The sequence below is a fragment of the Ptychodera flava genome, assembly GCF_041260155.1.
Source record: "Ptychodera flava strain L36383 chromosome 23 unlocalized genomic scaffold, AS_Pfla_20210202 Scaffold_24__1_contigs__length_23054250_pilon, whole genome shotgun sequence".
In the NCBI taxonomy this organism is placed as follows: domain Eukaryota; kingdom Metazoa; phylum Hemichordata; class Enteropneusta; family Ptychoderidae; genus Ptychodera; species Ptychodera flava.
Window position 1 is genome coordinate 21,760,091 of NW_027248278.1, and position 22,946 is coordinate 21,783,036.

Sequence of the window (22,946 nt, forward strand, 5' to 3'; positions counted from 1 at the left end):
CCAGAAAAACAATAATGACAAAAGCAAATAAGGTCTGCAACGTAGGTACTTGAGGTCAACTTAAGGAACATGCATATCAACTTTTATAGCAATGGGACAAGGAAATCCTACATACATACCGGTAATTAAGGTAGCGGTAAAGGCTAGAGCACAGTGAAACTTGTTTAAATTGAACACCAAAGGGAAAGGCAAAATTGTTTGGTTTAGAGAAAACTGGTTTATACCGTAGAGGTACATTTAGCATAGTGTTGTATGTGAAAGGGACTTGATGCATCCACACACCAAATACAAAGCTAAAAAGTGCAGTGGTTTGTGAGTTTTTGATGTTGACAAAATTATTTATACATACATACACACTGACATACACTACTTCACCTTATAACCTCACACTCGTTTACCAAATGTGAGCTAAACATAATATGAAATGAGGAAACTTATAGGTTAGTATTTTAACAAAATAATACGAATACAAGTTAATGGAAATAAGAATTGAAAAATAACAACAAAATATCTTTGTAAATTTGTAATAAATGAGGCAAACAGTTTGGGGAGAAACAATAATTTGACCAAAAGGAGGCAAAATTTTCGTCAACTATTGCCTACCCTGATAAACACTGAAGTGATATGACATTTTTAATGCTAAAAATTACCACAATTTGATGAAAACTATTGACCAAAGAAATAAAACTTTTTAATGCTAAAAATTACCAATTTTTGATGTACTAGCACCACCCAAACTAGTATCACAAACAGCCGTCTTGACAGGTCCAACAGACTTCTGAGAATAGAAAAGAAAGTGAATAATTAGTTATATTACACGCATGTGAAATTTAATTAGAACAAGTTATCATTGATGACACAGTCCCCACTAGTTCAATGTTGTTTAAGTCTTTGTTACTTATTTATTGACAAGACTTGATGACTTCATATTGGGTTAACTGCGAAGTTTGCTGATTATATCATGACATCAAAATTAACTTTTATTGTATATGTCAGAGTACACTGATGGTCAACTGTGTTTAGAAAAACCAACTTTAGAAAAAAAAGGTTAACCATTTGGGCGCCACAGTCAATTTTTGTCACCTTGATAAATTGTAACCCATCTTGGCCATCCACGTCATTCACTGCCATTGCAGGACTGTTCTTGTCTACCATTGGCTCAGGCTGTAATATTTGCTTGTTTGTTGATGATGTAACTCTCTCCTCCAGACACTGGTCACCCTGCTCACCACATTTACCAGCTGCAATACTGTCACCAATCTGAGACACAGTGTCACTGACATCACTGATATTAACCTCCACTGAAGGATTCTGTACAATGTCAGATTTTGGTCCGTGGCTTCCTGTGCAAAAAATGATATCAGGCAAGGCTATGTTATAGAATGACTGTTCCATTCGATTTCACGTCTCCATTTCTTTTTCAAACAGAACATGTTAAGAACAGACTCAAGGATCCAGTCATGTCCAAGTATTACAACAAAATGTTACATGTACAATGCTCATTTGCATGGCAGAAAATAACTGTCCACATTCAGTGCATATCCAAAGAGGGCGCACTTCAACATACCTGAACACAGAGAGCACTCCTCAAGTGAAAACATACAGAGGGAACATCGGACGTGTCCACAAGTGTCAATCAAAGGTCGTATGGTGACAAGGTCAAACATTTTATTACAAGTTGGGCATCTCGTCGTGTCTGCAACCTTGACAGGAAAGACTGCAAAATGGACCCAAAAAAATACTGATGTTACTATAAAACAGACAACTTTGTGACAATAACAAGAATAAAGCGTCAACGTCACTTTAATGCTTCCATCTTACGACGATATGCAAAGAATAAATATTATAAACTGTTTATGTTTATTGACTCACTTCAGATGTCACAGATGAATATCGATGATAATAAAGTGTCAGCATTATAGTCAGTTGACAATGATTGCTGATTAACATCTACCAGTAATGACCAAAAAATAGCGTCAATGACACTGTCGCTCACATTTGGTTCGAATTGGTTTATTCAAGAAATATTTAAACCAGAAAAACAATAATGACAAAAGCAAATAAGGTCTGTAACGTAGGTACTTGATGTCAACTTTAGGAACATGCATATCAACTTCTACAGGTATAGCAATGTCTTTGTAAATTTGTAATAAATGAGGCAAACAGTTTGGGGAGAAACAATAATTTGACCAAAAGTGGGCAAAATTTTCTTCAACTAATGCCGACCCTGATAAACACTGAAGTGATATAACACTTTTGATGCTAACAATTACCAACATATTATGAAAAACTATTGACCAAAGAAATAAAACTTTTTAATGCTAAAAATTACCAATTTTTGATGTACTAGCACCACCCAAACTAGTATCACAAACAGCCGTCTTGACAGGTCCAACAGACTTCTGAGAATAGAAAAGAAAGTGAATAATTAGTTATATTACACGCATGTGAAATTTAATTAGAACAAGTTATCATTGATGACACAGTACCCCACTAGTTCAATGTTGTTTAAATCTTTGTTACTCATTTATTGACAAGACTTGATGACTTCATATTGGGTTAACTGCAAAGTTTGCTGATTATATCATGACATCAAAATTAACTTTTATTGTGTATGTCAGAGTACACTGATGGTGAACTGTGTTCGGAACACCAACTTTTGAAAAAATGGTTAACCCTTTGAGCACCAAAGTCTATTTTTTGTCCCCTTTATCAAATAAACCCAAGTAAATTTTTCTCAGATTTTTGCCAAAATTTTCAGAAAAAACTGTAGCAAATGAAATGTGATGTCCATTTGGTCCAAAGTTATCAAAAGATTAATTGAAAAATAGCGTCAATGACACTGTAGCTCCCATCCTGGACTATTTAGTGTTTGTTCTCTGGTCAGATATTTGAACATGTGTGAAAGGGATAAAGTGCATGAAGTGAAAATACTTAAATGAAATGTACTGGAGACAGTGAAATATGTTTAATGTAATTATTCAGAATATAAAATGGAAAAATACAGAATTAGATATATCGAATACTGTGATACAACCATTAACTCAACAAGTCATTTACAATGACATAGTCCCCACTTGTAATAGGAGTATTAGTCTTGATGGGGCAGGAAAATGTGGTCATTAAGAAGTATCACTGGAGTGTATATGTTGAGATCTATGGGCACATAGGTCTATGTCGTTGTTCCCAATTTGAAACACATGAGGCATGTCTAAGTTATGGTTCTAAATCGGGAAAAAAGATCAGACCTCTAGCAGTATTGGCCAGCCAAGAAATACATATGCGCATTATAAATGAGGTACAAGATGTGACATCTTAAGGTCTAATATCCTATCAAAATTGGAGGGTATAGAACTTGTGGTTACTGAAATATGCATATATATGTATAATCAAGGTCAAAGGTCATCGAGGTCATATGACATTTTGAAAATAAAATTATATTGCTAATTAATCCAACATGAAAGGCGTAGCACTTGTGGTTACCGAGTTATGGAAAAATATGTATATTTGAGGTCAAAGGTCACCGAGGTCACGTGACATTTTGTCAAAAAAATTGTTTTGCTATGTTATCCCTATATACCAAAAATCAGACCTCTAGCTCTATTGGCTCGCTCAAAATTAGATATGCGCATAATTAATGAGGTACAATATGTGGCGTCATAAGCTGTCCCATCATACCATATATGAAGGCTGTAGCACTTGTGGCTACTGAGTTATGGACAAATATGTATATTTGAGGTCAAAGGTCACCGAGGTCACGTGACATTTTGTCAAAAAAATTGTATTGCTAAGTTATCCCTATATACCAAAAATCAGACCTCTAGCTCTATTGGCTCGCTCAAAATTAGATATGCGCATAATTAATGAGGTACAATATGTGGTGTCATAAGGTGTCCCATCATACCATACATGAAGGCTGTAGCACTTGTGGTTACTGAGTTATGGACAAATATGTATATTTGAGGTCAAAGGTCACCGAGGTCACGTGACATTTTGTCAAAAAAATTGTATTGCTAAGTTATCCCTATATACCAAAAATAGTGACAATGTCACTGGTCGCTCCCATATAGTTATCAAAACAAGCTAAAATCAAGCTAAAAGATTTTTTTATCACAAATAGAAACAATTCCCCCAATAAAATAAAATTATACAAATTTCACCAGAATTTGATCAAATCTTACTGACGTCACCCGTAAAAACCTCTACACTAAGTTTCAACTCAATCGGACGTGTGGTTTCAGAGTTAAAAAAAATTTTTGATCAAAAATGAAAAAAATAGCCAAAAAATGCAAATATGCAAATTTCACCACGATTTGCCCAGATTTGAGAAAGGTCACTCCTATGCACTTCCATACCAAGTTTCAAATCAATCAGACTTGTGGTTTCAGAGAAGAAGATTTTTGACCAAATATGGGAGAAAATTACAAAAAAATTCATGAAAAATAGCAAGTCCAAGATACTGACCCAAGATGTGCACAATCATTTCAGGTCAGCCCAAAGTACTTACATGCTAATTTTTCATCTAATCTGCTCAGTGGCTATTGAGATTTTCAATAAAATGTAAACTTGTAAACATATATACATATGGCTATGGGAGCTTACAAACGACCCAATGGTCGACAGAGCTCTGCTGTGCTATGAAGAGAGCAACGTTTTGTGACATATGTATTGATGAAGAAGGTTGAGATCCTTGATAGCTCATTTCAGGATGGCCTGACCTAAAATGGCAAAATTAGCTGCAAAAATACAAAATTGATGATTTCATCATAATTATGTATAAAAATGTATACCAAATATCAAAGCTATCACATGACTAACTTTTGAGAAACAAATATTTTGACCAAAAATGGCAAAAACTGACCCAAAAATACAAAAATTGAAGATTTCATCAAATTTCACTATATCACACTAAGAGAACCCCCAGGAACCTGTATACCAAATATCAAAGGCATCAGACAAGTAGTTTTTGAGAAACACATTTTTTGACCAAAAATGGCAAAAATTGCACCAAAAATACAAAATTGCAGATTTCATCATATATTCTGTATATCATATTTAGTTTATCTGTAGGAACCTGTATACCAAATATCAAAGCTGTCAGACGAGCGGTTTTGATGAAATAAATTTTTGACCAAAAATGACAAAAAAATTCCTTAAAAATACACCTTTGCATATTTCATCACAATTTGAACAAATCCAAGTTGGGCTATCCCTAGGGACCTGTATACCAAATATCAAAGCTGTCAGACGAGCGGTTTTGATGAAATAAATTTTTGACCAAAAATGACAAAAAAATTCCTTAAAAATACAGATTTGCTTATTTCATCACAATTTGAACAAATCCAAGTTGGGCTATCCCTAGGGACCTGTATACCAAATATCAAAGCTGTCTGACCAGCGGTTATGAAGAAGGAGATTTTTTACCAAAAACGCCTTTTTTGGCACTAATTTGCATATTTTTGGCAATGACAACTTCATTTGAACAAAATCTCATCTACAGCCCATCATCCATGTACACACCAAATATCAAGATGAAATGTGCAGCGGTTTTGGAGTTTTTGATGTTGACGGACAGACATACAGACATACAGACATACAGACGTACAGACATACAGACATACAGACATACATACATACAGACATTTTCCTAGCCTATAAGAATAGCTTCCATTGCCATATATACATATGGCTATGGGAGCTAAAAATCAGACCTCTAGCTCTATTGGCTCGCTCAAAATTAGATATGTGCATAATTAATGAGGTACAATATGTGGCGTCATAAGGTGTCCCATCATACCATACATGAAGGGTGTAGCACTTGTGGTTACTGAGTTATGGACAAATATGTATATTTGAGGTCAAAGGTCACCAAGGTCACGTGACATTTTGTCAAAAAAATTGTTTTGCTAAGTTATCCCTATATACCAAAAATCAGACCTCTAGCTCTATTGGCTCGCTCAAAATTAGATATGCGCATAATTAATGAGGTACAATATGTGGCGTCATAAGGTGTCCCATCATATCATACATGAAGGCTGTAGCACTTGTTGTTACTGAGTTATGGACAAATATGTATATTTGAGGTCAAAGGTCACCGAGGTCACGTGACATTTTGTCAAAAAAAATGTTTTGCTAAGTTATCCCTATATACCAAAAATCAGACCTCTAGCTCTATTGGCTCGCTCAAAATTAGATATGTGCATAATTAATGAGGTACAATATGTAGCGTCATAAGCTGTCCCATCATACCATATATGAAGGGTGGTAGCACTTGTGGTTACTGAGTTATGGACAAATATGTATATTTGAGATCAAAGGTCATCAAGGTCACATGACATTTTGTCAAAATATCCGAGATATCTGCGTGAACGGATGGACTCACGGATGGACGAACAGACGGACATGACCAAATCTATAAGCTCACTGGACTTCATCCGTGGGGACTAAAAATTGGGCCACTGCATCCTTTTTGCAATATGAATACGATGAGAAACTAAATCTTTATTTTTTGTGGCCTTATACATGGGAGTCTATGGAGATCTGCCTTATACATGGGAGTCTATGGACGTGTAAACTAAAAATATGCAAATTTCACCACAATTTGCCCAAATTTGGGAAAGGTCACTCCTATGCACTTCCATACCAAGTTTCAAATCAATCGGACTTGTGGTTTCAGAGCAGGAGATTTTTTGACCAAAAATGGGAGAAAATTACAAAAAAATTCATGAAAAATAGCAAGTCCAAGATACTGACCCAAGATGTGCACAATCATTTCATGTCAGCCCAAAGTACTTACATGCTAATTTTTCATGTAATCTGCTCAGTGGTTATTGAGTTTTTTCAGTTTTGACTGTTTTACATTTTTTCACTTAATTTGCATATTTTGGCAATGACAACTTCATTTGAACAAAATCTCATCTACAGCCATCATCCATGTACACACCAAATATCAAGATGAAATGTACAGCGGTTTTGGAGTTTTTGATGTTGACGGACAGACATACAGACATACAGACATACATACATACAGACATTTCCCTAGCCTATAAGAATAGCTTCCATTGCCATATATACATATGGCTATGGGAGCTAAAAATTCATAAAAATTGGTAAAATTTTGCACTAACATTTTGGCAGGAGAAAATTACAGAGCTTAAAGGGTTAATTAACCCTTTGAGCGCCACAGTCAATTTTTGTCACCTTGATAAATTGTAACCCAGACAAATTTTTTTCAGAATTTTTCCAAAGTTTTCATCAAAAACTGTAGCCAATAAAAAGTGATATTGATTCAGTGCAAAACTGTCAAAAAAAATTCAAAAACTTCATAAAAATTGCTAAAATTTTGAACTCTACTGAACATGTTACATTTATATCGGTGCAGCCTTGAAGGAAACAATTTACGTGACGTGATTGACAAGATGTAGGACAAAACATTTCAAAATCAAGAACATTTTTTGTGAGCAAACATTTTATTTTTTAGTCGTGGATAAACTACGCATTGGAGGGAAACCACGTGTGCTCATGTCTTTGTTACGGAGACTGATTTTTTCAATGTGTATCGCATTACGCTGATGTCAATTTAGTTTGGGTACTTCAGAGAAATTGTGCGTGAAATCCACAGGATTTTGTGTTAACGGAAGCTCTGATTACAATTTGGAAAAAGATGGATGGGAAAAAAACAGGGTGTCATTTTTATAGGTTAGTAGGGATATTGCAAATAATAATTTTGTGACACTTTGGATTTATACAAGCTACATAGCAAGTTATTTAAAATTCATGAAATGGGTAAAAAGATCCAGATCTCTCTTCCCATAGGATTGCATTGTGAAATGTAAATTGCGTGAAACACCACTTCTATAGCGCAAAATTATAGGTTTGTTACTAAATATAGCTGCACGCGTGCGACATCGGACACTGCTGCTTGAAAAGCGGACAAATTTCATCAATGTTGCATGCATGGTTGTTTTTGCAGCTTGTGCTGTGAGTCTTGAATATGTCTTTTAGTATTCATAGTTGCACTAGCAGCCCACCTACTAAGTGTTATTTTCATCATTCTTGCATGCGTAATTTTCAAAAGCATAATCTAAAGATGCGAACAAATATTTATTTTTGTATATTAATGAGAGGACAATGACGTAAACTGTGTACAGCGCTATTGTCATTGTCATGAAATTTTAACATAGAAATGGAAAAGTAACACTTAGGCCAAAAACAAGCGACCTAGCGGCCGATATAGCTCCGCTGTGTTAATGTACAGAATAACTATTTTTGACACATGTTGATGAAGAAGGTGGAAATCTTTGATAACTCAATGCAGTGGCCAGAGAAAAAGTGGCTAAAATAAGCTGCAAAAATACAAAATTGAAGATTTCATCATACTTTGAATATATCACATCCGATCATCCCTAAGAACATGTCAACCAAAGCTATCTGATGAGTAGTTTTTTTGAGAATAAAATATTCTGACCAAAAATGGCAACAATTGCCTCCCAAAATAAAAATTGCAGATTTCATCATAATTTCAAAATATCACACTTAGTTCATAAATAGAAACCTGTATACCAAATTTCAAAGCTGTTAGACCAGAACTTTTTGAGAAACGCATTTTTTGACAAAAATGGGCAAAATGACCAAAAATTCAAAATTGCAGATTTCATCATAATTTCAAACAAGTCATCGTTGATGACACAGTCCCCACTTGTTAATAATGGGTACTTGATTACATGTCCTCAGAGAGGATAGAGTCCTCTTCATTAATTAGGTCTGTGATAAAAATACTTTGATACAGATGGCGCTCAATGGCCAAGAATGAGTTCCATGGTGATGAAAACATAAAACCAATGTAGGCCACCATCCTAAAGTTCATAAAATGAGTCAACTAGGAATTAATCAACAGGATGTTGCAAAACATTTTTGCATACAATTCTAACACTTAACAGATTATCACTGGTACCATATTTCATAAAGTTTGATGCAGTATTTACAACACTATGAGATCAACATCTGTATCAAGTTTCATCACATTTGACGTTGTATTAATTTGTGGCTATATCACCCTAATTAGGAAAGTTCATTACTTATGCAATTACAAATTAATTAAAATGACACTGACAAATGTCTTTATCAATGTTAAAGCAATGTGAGCTTAACATCGGTTAACATCTGTATAAAGTTTCATGAATTTGATGCAGTACATATTTCTTGACATATCAGCCTACTTACGAAACTTCAATAATTGACATGTTACTGCTACATGACGTGAAACAAATTGACGAGCATATGTATGAAATAGGTCAATGTCAACTTTGAATGATACTGGTGGAAATATGTCTGAGTTATGGCTCTGTACATGAAAACATCGTAATAAAATGGCTGCCTAGCAACCATATTGGATCGTATCACAAAAAAAATCGACGTACATATGTATGACATAGGTCAATGTCCTTGTACCAACTTTGAATAAAATCAGTTGAGATGTGCCTGAGTTATGCCTCTGTATATGAAAAAATCGTAACAAAATGACCACACAGCAGCATATTGGATCGTATCACAAAACAAATTGACGTGCATATCTATGACATTGGTCAATGTCCTTGTACCAACTTTGAATAAAATCGGTTGAGATATGCCTGAGTTATGCCTCTGTATATGAAAAAATTGTAATAAAATGGCCGCCTAGCGGCCATATTGGATTGTATCACAAAACAAATTGACGTGCATATCTATGAAATTGGTCAATGTCCTTGTAGCAATGTTGAATAAAATCGGTTGAAACATGTCTGAGTTGTGGCTCTGTACATGAAAAAATCATAATAAAATGGCCGCCTGGCGGCCATATTGGATCGTATCACAAAAAAAATTGACGTGCATATCTATGACATTGGTCAATGTCTTTGTACCAACTTTGAATAAAATCAGTTGAAACATGTCTGAGTTATGGCTCTGTACATGAAAAAATCGTAATAAAATGGCCGCCTGGCGGCCATATTGGATCGTATCACAAAGAAAATTGACGTGCATATCTATGACATTGGTCAATGTCCTTGTACCAACTTTGAATAAAATTGGTTGAAACATGTCTGAGTTATGGCTCTGTACATGAAAAAATCGTAATAAAATGGCCGCCTGGCGGCCATATTGGATCGTATCCCAAAACAAATCGACGTGCATCTGTATGACATATGAAGTAATCCTTGTACCAAGTTTGAATGAAATCGCTTCTTGCATCTCTGAGATATCTGTGTGAACGGACGGACGCACGCACACACGCACGCACGGACGCACACACGCACGGACGCACGCACGGACATGACCAAACCTTTAAGTCCCCCCGGACGGTGTCCGTGGGACTAAATATCACACTTAGTTCATAAATAGAAACCTGTATACCAAATTTCAAAGCTATCAGAATAGTAGTTTTGGAAATACACATTTTTTGACCAAAAATGGCAAAAATTGCCCCAAAAATACAAAATTACAAATTTCATCAGAAATTCAATATATATTACTTAGTTCATCTATAGAAACCTGTACACCAAATTTCAAAACTATCAGACCAGTACTTTTTGAGAAATACATTTTTTGACCAAAAATGGCAAAAATTGCCTTAAAAATGCAAATTTGCATATTTCTGCACAATTTGAACAAATCAGAAATAGACCATCCCTAGGGACATATGTACCAAATATATAAGCTATCTGACCAGTAGTTTTGAAGAAGATTTTTAAAGATTTTTTTACCAAAAATGACAAAAATTGCCTTAAAAATACAAATATGCAAATTTCACCACCATTTGAACAAACTGAAGTGAGGTCACCCCAAGTGAACTGCATGTAAAATTTCAAAGCAATAGGACTTGTGGTTTCAGAGGAGAAGGCAATTGTTGACGGACGACGACGGACGACGGACACCGGACGACGACGACGGATAATCAACCTATTTGATAAGCTCCGCGTCGCTGACAGTGGAGCTAAAAAAAAATAGAAATGTTTCTGGTCAGCGCGCGCGTCACTTGAACAACAGCACGTCACCCTTTTTTTTTTCTGTTTGTGGCCGGCGGCCATGGCTGACACCAAAGCAAAATGGCTGAAGAGAAAGAGAAAATTCTTTGGGGGGCATGATCAGTGACTGCATGAACAGTATATATGTGACTATATTGATAAAACTATAAAACTGACCCTCCTCCCTCCCTTGAGGTAAAAAAAAATAAAAATAAAATAAATAAATAAATAAATAAATTGCGCGTCGCTGCACCATTTTTTAAAGAAAGACCTGACCAGAAACATTTCTTTTTTTTTTTATTTGGCCTTAGCTGTTACCAGGCTATGTAATCATGTCCTTTGCTTTCAAACTTTCATGCATTATTGGATTGACATTTAGTGTCACACAAACACTTACCTTTTTGGCAGCGGATTTTTTCCAATATTTTTTCTTGGGCATAGTGCTGAATTTACCTGGCAAATGAGAACAATGACAAATATTTCAATTATGACAGTTTCATATCATTGATATTACTGGGACTGCCTCCTCTCTGGAGGGCACACAGTCCATGTAGTCGACGAATGAGATGCTAATGACATGCGTAGAGTACAAGTTTAAGGTCTCCTCGACTGACTTTCAGCCAGTTGCTTGCTTTCTACTATTTTTGGTATTTTATACAAAGTCACAGACTTATTCTACCTGCAACTTAAAACTGATAGTGATTTTGTAGCCCATTCTTTACTATTTTTCATAGTATTTGATAGCCGGTATCAGACAGTTTGAGTTTGTGTCGGCTACATAGACGATCTACCGAGTTGTGGATGTTATGACAGCGTTAAAAGTGTACTGTAAATTGCCGATACTATTTTGCAATTCTAGACTTATTCTACCTGCAACTTAAAATTGATAGTGATTTTGTAGCCCATTCTTTACTATTTTTCATAGTATTTGATAGCCGGTATCAGACAGTTTGAGTTTGTGTCGGCCGCCTGGAGTGTATGCCTATAAGGGAAAAGTAAGATGTACTAATCATTAAATAACATTTTGGGGTCAGCACCAACAAATTTGTCCAAAGCAGCATGGAGGTACATGTAGCTACCTCCATGAAAGCAGTAATCAGAGAGAACCAAAATTTAAACACTATTACAGGGACCTCAATACAATTGTTTTCACACAGTGTAAGTACATAAATATGACTTTTGCTATCTGTGCATTCCACGATTGAAAGATTCACTACCCAGTTTCTTGAGTGAAATAAATTTCACTGTCGATTGCGTTAATTTAAAGGACTATTTTGATCGGATTGGGGGTGGGGGCACGGAATGCACATTTTTTCACAAGAGAAAACACTGCCTGAAACTAATTCTGAAATGAAAATTCTCTGCCATGGCACGGGATATCATTTCTTTGTCTCTGGCAAGGTCGGGATGATGTAGCTGCAAATTGTAGCGCTACGGTGAGGCGGTCGGTGATTTTTGGTTTTTGCGACTTCGTTCACCAGCTACTGGTGAGCGAAGTCGCAATAGCGCTGATCGCAAATGACATCACTGTTCTTACTCATTAATATGCATAAATAAACATTTGTCTGCATTTTTCGCATAAACGACGAAAATAAAACCTGCGAGTGTTAGAAATGCTATTTAGCGTCACACTTATTTGTATGAATTGATGACTGAGACTACAAGCTGCAACAACAGTCGCGATACAACGACAAAATTTGTCTGAATTTCAGCATATTTGTCTGAAAGTTGCGCGTGTGCAGCTATATTTAGTAACATACCCAAAATCGCGATCAACGCTATACCCCAAAATCACCGACCGCCTCACTGTAGCGCTACAATCACAGTCACTCATGAACTATTCAGCTCTGGGACTATTCACCCCATAGACGAGTGTACATAAGCGAGAACAAGCGACCTAGCGGCCGATATAGCTCCGCTGTGTTTATGTAGAGAATAACTATTTTTGACACATGTTGATGAAGAAGGTGGAAATCTTTGATAGCTCAATGCAGTGGCCAGAAAAAAGTGGCTAAAATAGCTGCAAAAATACACAATTGAAGATTTCATCATACTTTGAATATATCACATCGGATCATCCCTAAGAACATGTCAACCAAAGCTATCTGATGAGTAGTTTTTGAGAATATATTTTTCTGACCAAAATGGCAACAATTGGCCCCCCCCCCCCCAAAAAAAAAATTGCAGATTTCATCATAATTTCCAAAGATCAAATTTAGCCCACAAAATACAAAATTACAGATTTCATCAGAAATTCAATATATATTACTTAGCTCATCTGTAGAAACCTGTATACCAAATTTCAAAGCTTTCAGACCACTACTTTTTGAGAAACACATTTTTTGACCAAAATGGCAAAAATTGCCCAAAATTACAAAACTGCAGATTTCATCATAATTTCAATAAATATCATTAAGGTGATCTGTAGGAACGTGTATACAAAATTGCAAAGCTATCAGATGGGTAGTTTTGGAAATACACATTTTTTGACCAAAAATGGCAAAAATTGCCCCCAAAATACAAAATTGCAGATTTCATCAGAAATTCAATCTATATTACTTAGTTTATCTATAGAAACCTGTATACCGAATTTCAAAACAATCAGACCAGTACTTTTTGAGAAATACATTTTTTGACCAAAAATGGCAAAAATTGCCCAAAATTACAAAATTGCAGATTTCTTCATAATTTCAATAAATATCATTAAGGTGATCTGTAGGAACGTGTATAAAAATTGCAAAGCTATCAGATGAGTAGTTTTGGAAATACACATTTTTTGACCAAAAATGGCAAAAATTGCTCCAAAAATACAAAATTTCAGATTTCATCAGAAATTAAATATTTATTACTTAGTTCATCTACAGAAACCTGTATACCGAATTTCAAAACTATCAGACCTGTACTTTTGAAAAATGCATTTTTTGACCAAAAATGGCAAAAATTGCCTTAAAAATGCAAATTTGCATATTTCTGCACAATTTCAACAAATCTGAAATAGATCATCCCTAGGGACATATGTACCAAATATCAAAGCTATCTGACTGGAAGTTTTGAAGAGGAAGATTTTTAAAGCTTTTTTTACAAAAAATGACAAAAATTGACTTAAAAATACAAATATGCAAATTTCACCATGATTTGAACAAATCTGACTGAAGTCACCCTAAGTAAACTGCATATCAAATTTCAAAGCAATCGGACAAGTGGTTTCAGAGAAGAAGATTTTTTTACCAAAAACACCAAAAAATGCCCCAAAAATACAAATATGCAAATTTCACCACGATTTGAACAAACTGAAGTGAGGTCACCCAAAGTGAAGTGCATATAAAATTTCAAAGCAATTGGACTTGCAGTTTCAGAGGGGAAGGCAATTGTTGACAGACGACGACGGACGATGACGACGACGGAAAATCAACCTATTTGATAAGCTCCGCGTCGCTGACAGCGGAGTTAAAAAACCCAAGTCAGGAAACAACATGGCTGTAACCAGATATGAACTGTAAATGCTCACGTGTTTCATTATATATTGCAGTTATGTGTAAATTTGAACCTTTGCCACATGTTTGCAACTTCATTGAAATAATTATGATCAACATAATAAACAATATTCACCACAGATTAACTCTATAGGTCATTAAGTATTCAAATATGTAATTAGCTGAAATAAAAATAATTGATTTCTTTGACTGCTATCATTGTATCACCACTTTATATGGCAAGTGTAATTAATTGCCTTTGGTCAAGTCCTTCAAACTATATATTCCAAACTTTGAAAGCTCATTAGATATGCAAACTATAAATTAGCTGACATGAAAAATTAAGTGCGAAATGATTCCAATATTGGTATAACCAGGTATAATCATCAATGTACATAGCATGTTATGCCAACTTTGATCATATAAATCCAAGTATATATCCCTAATTAGGAAAGTTAATTAAATACACACATTAGGAATTGGCTGAAGCAAAAATGCTTAATGCTTTTCAATAATGTTAGCCTACATAATAGTATCTTTAATGTACATAGCAAGTTTCATCAATTTTGGTTATGTAAATTCAAATATATATCCCTAATTTCAAAAATTCATTAAATATGCAAATTAGGAGCTGGATGAAGTAAAAATGCTTAATGACTTTCAATAATGTCGTATCGTAGCATCTTTAATGTACATAGCAAGTTTTGTCAACTTTGGTTTAGTCAATACAGATAAATATCCCTGATTATGAAAGTTCATTAAATATGCAAATAAGGAATTGGCTAAAGTTTAAATGCTTAGTGACTTTCAATAATGTTCTATCATAGTATCTTTAATGTGCATAGCCAGTTTCATCAACTTTGGTCTCGTCAAATCAGATAAATACCCCTAATTAGGAAAGTTCATAAAATATGCAAATTATTAATTGGCTGATGTAAAAATGCTGAATGACATTTAATAATGTTCTATCATAGTATCTTCAATGCACATAGCAGGTTTCATCAATTTTGGTCATGTATTAAACTTCAAATATATATCCTTAATTTCAAAAATTCATTAAATATGCAAATTAGGATTTGGATGTAGTAAAAATGCTTAATGATTTTCAGTAAGGTTAAATCATAGTATCTTCAATATGCATACCAAGTTTCGTCAATTTTGATTAAGTAAATTCAGATATATACTCCTAATTAGGAAATTTCATTGAACATGCAAATTAGTAATTATCTTTCACGTCACCCCTTAATATCTTTCAAAGCTGATATATCTTGGTGTGATCAACATTTGTAGTGAATCTCATCAAATTGTGTGCGGTCGTTGTCAATACATATCAGTTTGTTCTAAAATCATTAATTATGCAAATGAGCAAAAAGTAAGCAAGCCACACCCACCAAAAACTAATCAGTTCTTGCCATTTGCAAACTAAATCTACCGGTATGTACCAGATTTGATTCTGATCTGATGAGCCATTTTTGAGATATTGAGTACACAGACAGACAGACAGACACACAGACACACAGACAGACAGACATCGCTGCGACATATGCCCACGTGTGTCAACACGTGAGCAAAAAACCATGCCATGTCACATTCCGTGTCCTATTTCACTGTGAAAATTAGCAAGTACATCTATCATGTAACCGTCGATCATTCCCTATCCTTCTCAAAATTCATACCTGGTACTTAATTTGCATCAAAAACGCTCGTTTCGTGTGATTTTTGGCCGAATTCGACGGACACATCGTCAAAACATAAGCGTGAGCAACATTCCGGGCACGTTTGGGTACCCCCACTTTACTGACGTTGGCGCTGCGTACCCATCAGGGATGACTGGAATGTTGCTTACGCTTATGTTTTGGCGAGATGTCTCTCAAACTCGGCCGAAAATCACACGAAATGAGCATTTTGTAAGGAGATGAAGTATCAGGTATGAATTTCGTGTGATTTTCGGCCGAGTTCAGAAGACAACTTGCCAAAACATAAGGCATGAACAACCTTCCAGTCACCTCTCATGGGTACGCGGCGCTAACATCAGTAAAGTGGAGGTGCCCAACGTCACTGTGAGGTGACCGGAATGTTGCTCACGCTTATGTTTTAGCGATGTGTCCGTAGAATTCGGCCGAAAATCACACCAAAACGAGCGTTTGTGAAGCAAATTAAAGTACTAGGTATGAATTTTGAGAATGATAGGGAACGGTCAACGGTACATGATAGATGAACTTGCTACTTTTCACGGTAAAATCGAATGTCGAAGATGACAATGTGGCACAATCCCTATACGAAATAGCCATTTCATTTCCTGACTTGGTTTTTCTATGTACACACGTCAATGGGGCGCATAGTCCAAGAGCGGAATAGATCACAGGGGACTGTGCTACAATTAGTACAATTTGCAGCTAGGGATGATGGTGCCGGGGTACCAGTCAACTCGCATCTTTTCCAACCCGCCCAGAACAAACTCGCCCCTATTCCAACTTGCTCTATTCCAATTTGCCCGATACCAACTTGCCCGATTCCAACTCGCCCGATGCCAACTCGCCCGATACTATTTCGCAATTTTTATGAGTAGGCCTACCTGGTACGTATAAAAACGTTTTATTTCTTAAAACAGCCTACTACAAATATTTCTAACACTGACCACCACAGGTGCGGGCTAGGGCTTAAAATATGTGCCAACATGGAAAAGTTTTTATTTGCGAATTTCACGTTTTGCAAATCTCTTGAAAGAATAAATTTCGTTCGGTTTCTTTACGTATAGGGAAAGTTACTGCAGTTACTGGCTCATGTCTTTAGGAACAGCAGGACCGTCTTTCACGAGTTACTGGCCCGGCATGAAAATAGCTGGCCTCGGGCCATCGGGTTTGCGTACCGGGGTTTGCGTGCATGGAATCTACAACTACATCTCAAACAACGGGCGAGTTGGTATCAGGCAAGTTGGAATCGGGCGAGTTGATTCTGGCATGGATGTAAAAAAATAGCGTCAATGACACTTTGCTCATATTTGGTAACATGGGGTTGGTCAGAGAGATCGAGGTTATGCATATTTAATAGATAGTACAGGACTGATGCTGGTAGTAGGTGAGAGCAGTCTTGGATGTTTTAGGAAATCATAAATTTGTACAATGTGGTGGAGTAGATGAATGCATTGACATAGAGGAAGCTACAGATGTATGCAGTTAGAAAAATTTATTTTTATTACCAAAGACTGAAAAGAAATGAATGGAAGTCTTGAAACGCAGGATGAAATATCAGTACGAAAAGTACGTTAAGTAAAGGCTATAAAGCGACATAATGAAACACAGGATTAAAGGGGCATTATCGCTATCTTTTGACACTTTTTACACCAATATTGTTGCAAACGTGCAGTTGCTGATGTTGTTGATATTGAAAGATGTCAAAAAAATGGTCGACCATAGACAATTTCCATCCAATTACCTCTGACTCGAGGTTTTTGTACAGTTTGCATCAATATTTGTGTAAAAAGGGGCAAAAGATAGCGATTATGTCCCTTTAAATGTCGCTACAAAAAGTATGTTAAATAAAGGCTATAATGCCGCACTGACTAATGCAACACAGGATTAAATATCGCTACAAAAAGTATGTGAAATAAAGGCTATAATGCCGCACTGAATAACGCAACACAGGATTAAATATCGCTACATACTCTTGTTTCGCAGACTCACTGCAAAAGCTGAATGTAAATGGATGTACCGGCAGAGTGTTGTAATATGATGGTTGGCGATACATGCCTCCACTGGTGACCAAAATTGATCAAAATCATGATGACATATACGGTATGTATCACTGTGGTCACATATTTCCTCATGATAGAATTGATATTTTCACTGTAAGCAGCCGCACTCAGTCGATACATTGATAAGTCTCTCAGTAACATGTGTTTAGATTAATAAGAAGAAAATTATTAAATTTGTATCATGGGTAATTTTTGTTAATACTGTTTGTGTGGTGGATCATCCCCTATATTACAGAGAATGCTACATTAACTCGTCGAGCCATTTAGCAAAATGCCTAGTGAGACAGGGAGTCATTTGGCCAGATAACAAATAAATTGGCCATCAACTTCACTGGTTGGATACAGCAATTGCAAACACTAACATCAGCGGGTAATCTCAATCGGTGTTAATTGTGAATTATTCTTCATTCGATTCAGTTTATTTTCTAAGATACACCATGAGAGAAATGGTTTGTACCACTGTGCGATGTTTACGCAGCCTGTAGTATCAGTATCAGTATCAATTTTATGGCCAGAGTTGGGCTTCCTGCTGACTTTTGTATTACAATTGCTGTGCCAGACCACTGAAGTTGACCGCCAATTTACTTGTTATCTGGCCAAATGACTCTATGTTTTACAAGGCATTTTGCTAAATGGCTTGACGAGTTAATGTGGCGTTCTCTGTAATCCAGTGCATGACTTGCACTTGGCTTGCCCCATACTGTGATGATTTACTTAAATGACCTGACAGCTGTGTGTATGTGATTTAACACAATAATTGGAACTAAGACAAATATACTGGAGTCTGTATTCACAGTAAGGTGCATCTTGTCATCTGGAATTTTGGCCCAAATCCCTTTATATCAGTGTTTGGGTTACTGGTTTCCTGCATAAAATATTTGCTCAAAGTTGGTCCACTATGTCCAAAACAACTTAAAATTTGCTTTTTTCCCTCGCATTTCACTTCCTATAACTACAGTATCACTACAGTACCGGACAAGTACTTTTTGAGATTTTTTGACAAAAATTGGTTCAAAAATACAAAATTGGGCATTTCCCCACTATATGAAAATATCTAATCTCATCCTAAGTGACATGTATGCTAAATATCAAAGCTGTCTGACCTGGGATTTTGAAAAAAAAAAATTAAAATACATTTATGTACACTACAATCAGTGATATTAAGAGGTTCATGCTGGCTTCAACTACAATTTTGCCAGTGAAATTTATTCAGCCTAGCTACCAAATCTCGTCTTGCTCCACCTCAGTGTAGTCTTGAACTGCAGCATGTTCTGTTTATAGGTTTTTTTCTCACACGTTTGCTCATCTACTTTCACAGGGTAACTTGTTGGGGTGGGGTGGGGTTGGGGTCAGACATGAGGAGATATGAAGGCCAGATGGCAAGAAATTCATTGAGTTACAGTCCCTAGAGGGCCTGAGATTGAGTTCATGAAATACAGCAGAATGATTACAACTATACCCAGGGTGTTTATGCGTTGCTAATACTGAATCAGCAGTTTTGCTGTGTTGCCTGAAAACTGATACATATGGGAATATAGGAACTATGAGGCAGAATGACGTCTCAAAAATTGTTTAGAGATTAGAAGAAAATTGATGTTATATGACCATATTCTGAGTGCTTGTTTACTATATCCTTTTATTAAAAACCCCCTGCTATTCACAATCTGGTTCTGACCTTATCTTTGTTACTTCCCCATGTGCCAGTATTCTCAATACAAGACTGCTACCAATAACAGGATCTCTTCCCCAATGACACAAATCCCCCACACCAAATATCTCAGGGTTTGGGAGAAGAGGTAGTGGACGGACAACCCCTCATGAAGGCAGGAGTTTCTTTAGGCGCTCTCATACCTGGAAATCACTTCAATTGCGGATTTCCTTGGAAGAAGCACATCAAATACAACTTTTGGAGGGATTTAGAACATAGTCCCATCACAAAGGGACCGTGTTTAGAATATGGGTTAGTTTTAGGGTTTTGTACATCCTAACTAAGAGACACGACCTATAGAAGGACTTTTTTGGGGGTTGAGGCCTCAAGGAACACACATACATAGATATGGATTGTTCCACCTATCACATAACCTCCCATTTTTATATACGGATGTGGGATTTTACAAAATCAAAGTAGTATGGCTAAATACTTCAAAGTAAAGTTGCTCTTCAGTACGCCGGTTTGAAGGCCAAGAACCAGTTTCAACACAGACAGAGACTGACTGTTCAAATTCTTTGTCGGAGTATTAAACACCCTGTGGCCTCAAACGTAAACAAACATGGGACGTGTCCGTGTATCCAGAATCCTGTCGGGATTTCGAATAAACCGACGGTTTGTACAAGTGCCACATACATGTAGGTGCATGCTGGGGGGAATATACGGCGTGATGACACCGTGCACTGGGTCAAACTTGCATTGACCCTCTACAGTCAGTCTATGGTCAAAGCACACTCCCTCTAGGCTCTAAGCGCCATACTGTTATAACCAAGATTTCAATAGATGTTCGAGTTTTTGAGTTTTTGTACGTTCACGGTTCAGAAAGAGTCAACCAAAATGAGCGGGTTGTATCCCGATGGGCATGGCATGGGCCGATATAGCCTAGGCTGAGGGCTACGAATTTGCAGCAATGGAGAAAGGTTAAGAAGCTAAAAGTCAAACCAGCCCGTAAAAAGACAGACATCACGTCCGAAAACACCACAGCCATGGACCCACAGGCTCAGTGGTGACGTCCGGTGGACGGTCCGGTGGACCTCTCTGTTTTACGGCCATGGTACGACGTCTTCAGAAGCCGTTACATGATCGATTGAATATAGAATTAGCTGTGCACACCAGAAACTCGAGAACTACAGCTACTCACCTACTTCAAGATGTGGTCTACTGACTACTGTATCACTGCTATTGTTCGGTACGCGACGACACATTGATTGGGTCAATGGGCGTGTCATCGCAGGCCGGAAAGAACATCCTCACACCTATAGAGGGCGGTGGTCAGACGGTAGCTGTGGGTCCATACGGCTGTGCTGTGGTTTACGTCGTTTGCCCTGTGTGGTGGAGGCGTTAAACGTCGTAAAATTAAAAATCAGTTCGTAAAAGGCAGAAATCCCGTCTGAAAACCACCACAGCTATGGACCCACAGCTAGTTTGACGGAACCTTTGGCTAAACAAGTCTTTACATAAAACAGCGAAACATCAAATATTTTAATAAAATATACAGTCTATCATACACAAAACGCAAAACTACCAAGATCATGAGCGACATGTGGACTCGGAGTTGCTTTCCCGTTGTTGAATTTGAGAAGGATGCATCCTGAACGCATCCATATGATTATATTATTTTATTTATATTTTTTTCCTTCTTCTTTCTAACGTGGATGTTACCTCCGTGTTTCTAGTTAATGACTTTTCAGAGAAGTTACTCTGTTTTTTTCACATTCACAGTTATGTAGATTTGTTTTATTTTTCATTTTGCCGGAATAAATTTATCTTTCAGAGTTTCGCTATCTAATACAACGCTTTGCAAGCCTGTTGTATGCTAGGGTTTAGCTTGAAACCCGAAGAAAAACTTACGTTTTAATCGTCCTGTTTTCGTCAAAATCGAAAATATTTCCTTCATGTATTTAATGAAGAGAATGGTGAACCTTTTTAATTTTATATAAATACTGAGAAATTTGCTATATAACAATTCTAAAATTTAACTTATGATATATATGATATATATGGTTACTCTTGACAAACACAGAAGTAAACAATCACTAGACAGACAGACGACGAACAGACACAATATATGAAAAATAGGAAAAGATAACAAATAAACAAATACAAATACAAACAAACTGCAAACAAATGATTTAAAACATAAAACAAATATTTCTAGCAAAGCAATTGTCAGACTTCTTGATATCTGACGTAATGACCTTGCTTTTTGGGGGGTTTCAATTTTATTCCCTTTGCCTGTTTGTTTGTCTTTCTGTTTGTTTAATTTCTGTTATTCAGTCTGAGGCACTTTTTGTTTGATCGTGGCACTTAAACTTCAATGGCGTCGACCTTTTCTTTGTGAATGCCCGCCCATATAATTAAATATCCAAGCACATTGCTTGGTATGTGCTACTGTTTTGCGTATGTAGCGCACAATCGAATGACAGAGGTATATTTACGAATACTCTCCATTGATAGGGACTATTTTAAACATCCCGGCAGGCCGGCAGACTGACACCACAGTTACGAGTGTAGTGATAGCGGCCGCCGCATGGTATGCATAGAATAATTATTCTACGCATACTACGCGGCGGCCGCTATGTATCACTACACTCGTAACTGTGACTGAATCGATAATCATCGACACCTTTTGCGTTCATGGGTACTAATTTGCTGCGCTTCGAGCATTACATGGTGTTGTGTCATATATATAGATGCGACAATTGTATAGCCATTCAAGATTATTGCAAGATAAACAAACACCAGGCCCATTAGAGGTCTCTGGACAGACCTGGGATTGGAAACTTATACTATGCAAGGAAGACGAATAAGTTTCCTTTTATTTTTGTCTACTTATACTCTTCTAGTTACACCTTTTCAATGTCATCTTGCTTTGTTTTAGTCGACGGACGAAAAACTTGTGAACCGTACTCAGCTTCATATGTGAAATTTAATATCCTGTCCCATTTTAGGTATATTGTCATCCCCCCGGGGGGGGGGTACTTCCATTACTTGCCAATATGTATACGTGC

At 36.5% G+C, this 22,946-nt stretch overlaps 1 protein-coding gene across 7 annotated transcripts in view; it reads right to left on the reverse strand.

The window, feature by feature from the left end:
- The window catches only part of LOC139124918 (zinc finger protein 37-like), a 137,414-nt gene extending 116,261 nt beyond the window's left edge, over positions 1 to 21,153 (reverse strand). For 3 of the 7 annotated variants that reach the window (XM_070691025.1, XM_070691031.1, XM_070691027.1), the window contains exons 1-6: positions 21,077 to 21,152; positions 11,398 to 11,453; positions 2,333 to 2,402; positions 1,568 to 1,717; positions 1,084 to 1,343; positions 709 to 778 (exon numbers count right to left, since the gene is read on the reverse strand). In XM_070691025.1, the coding sequence (XP_070547126.1) occupies positions 709 to 778; positions 1,084 to 1,343; positions 1,568 to 1,717; positions 2,333 to 2,402; positions 11,398 to 11,453; positions 21,077 to 21,140 (670 nt within the window). In that variant the 5' untranslated portion in view covers positions 21,141 to 21,152. Of the gene's footprint in view, positions 1 to 708; positions 779 to 1,083; positions 1,344 to 1,567; positions 1,718 to 2,332; positions 2,403 to 11,397; positions 11,454 to 21,076 lie in introns of all 7 variants that reach the window. The other 4 variants (XM_070691030.1, XM_070691026.1, XM_070691028.1 and 1 more) reach the window with 3 other exon arrangements.
- Positions 21,154 to 22,946: the final 1,793 nt, after the last annotated feature.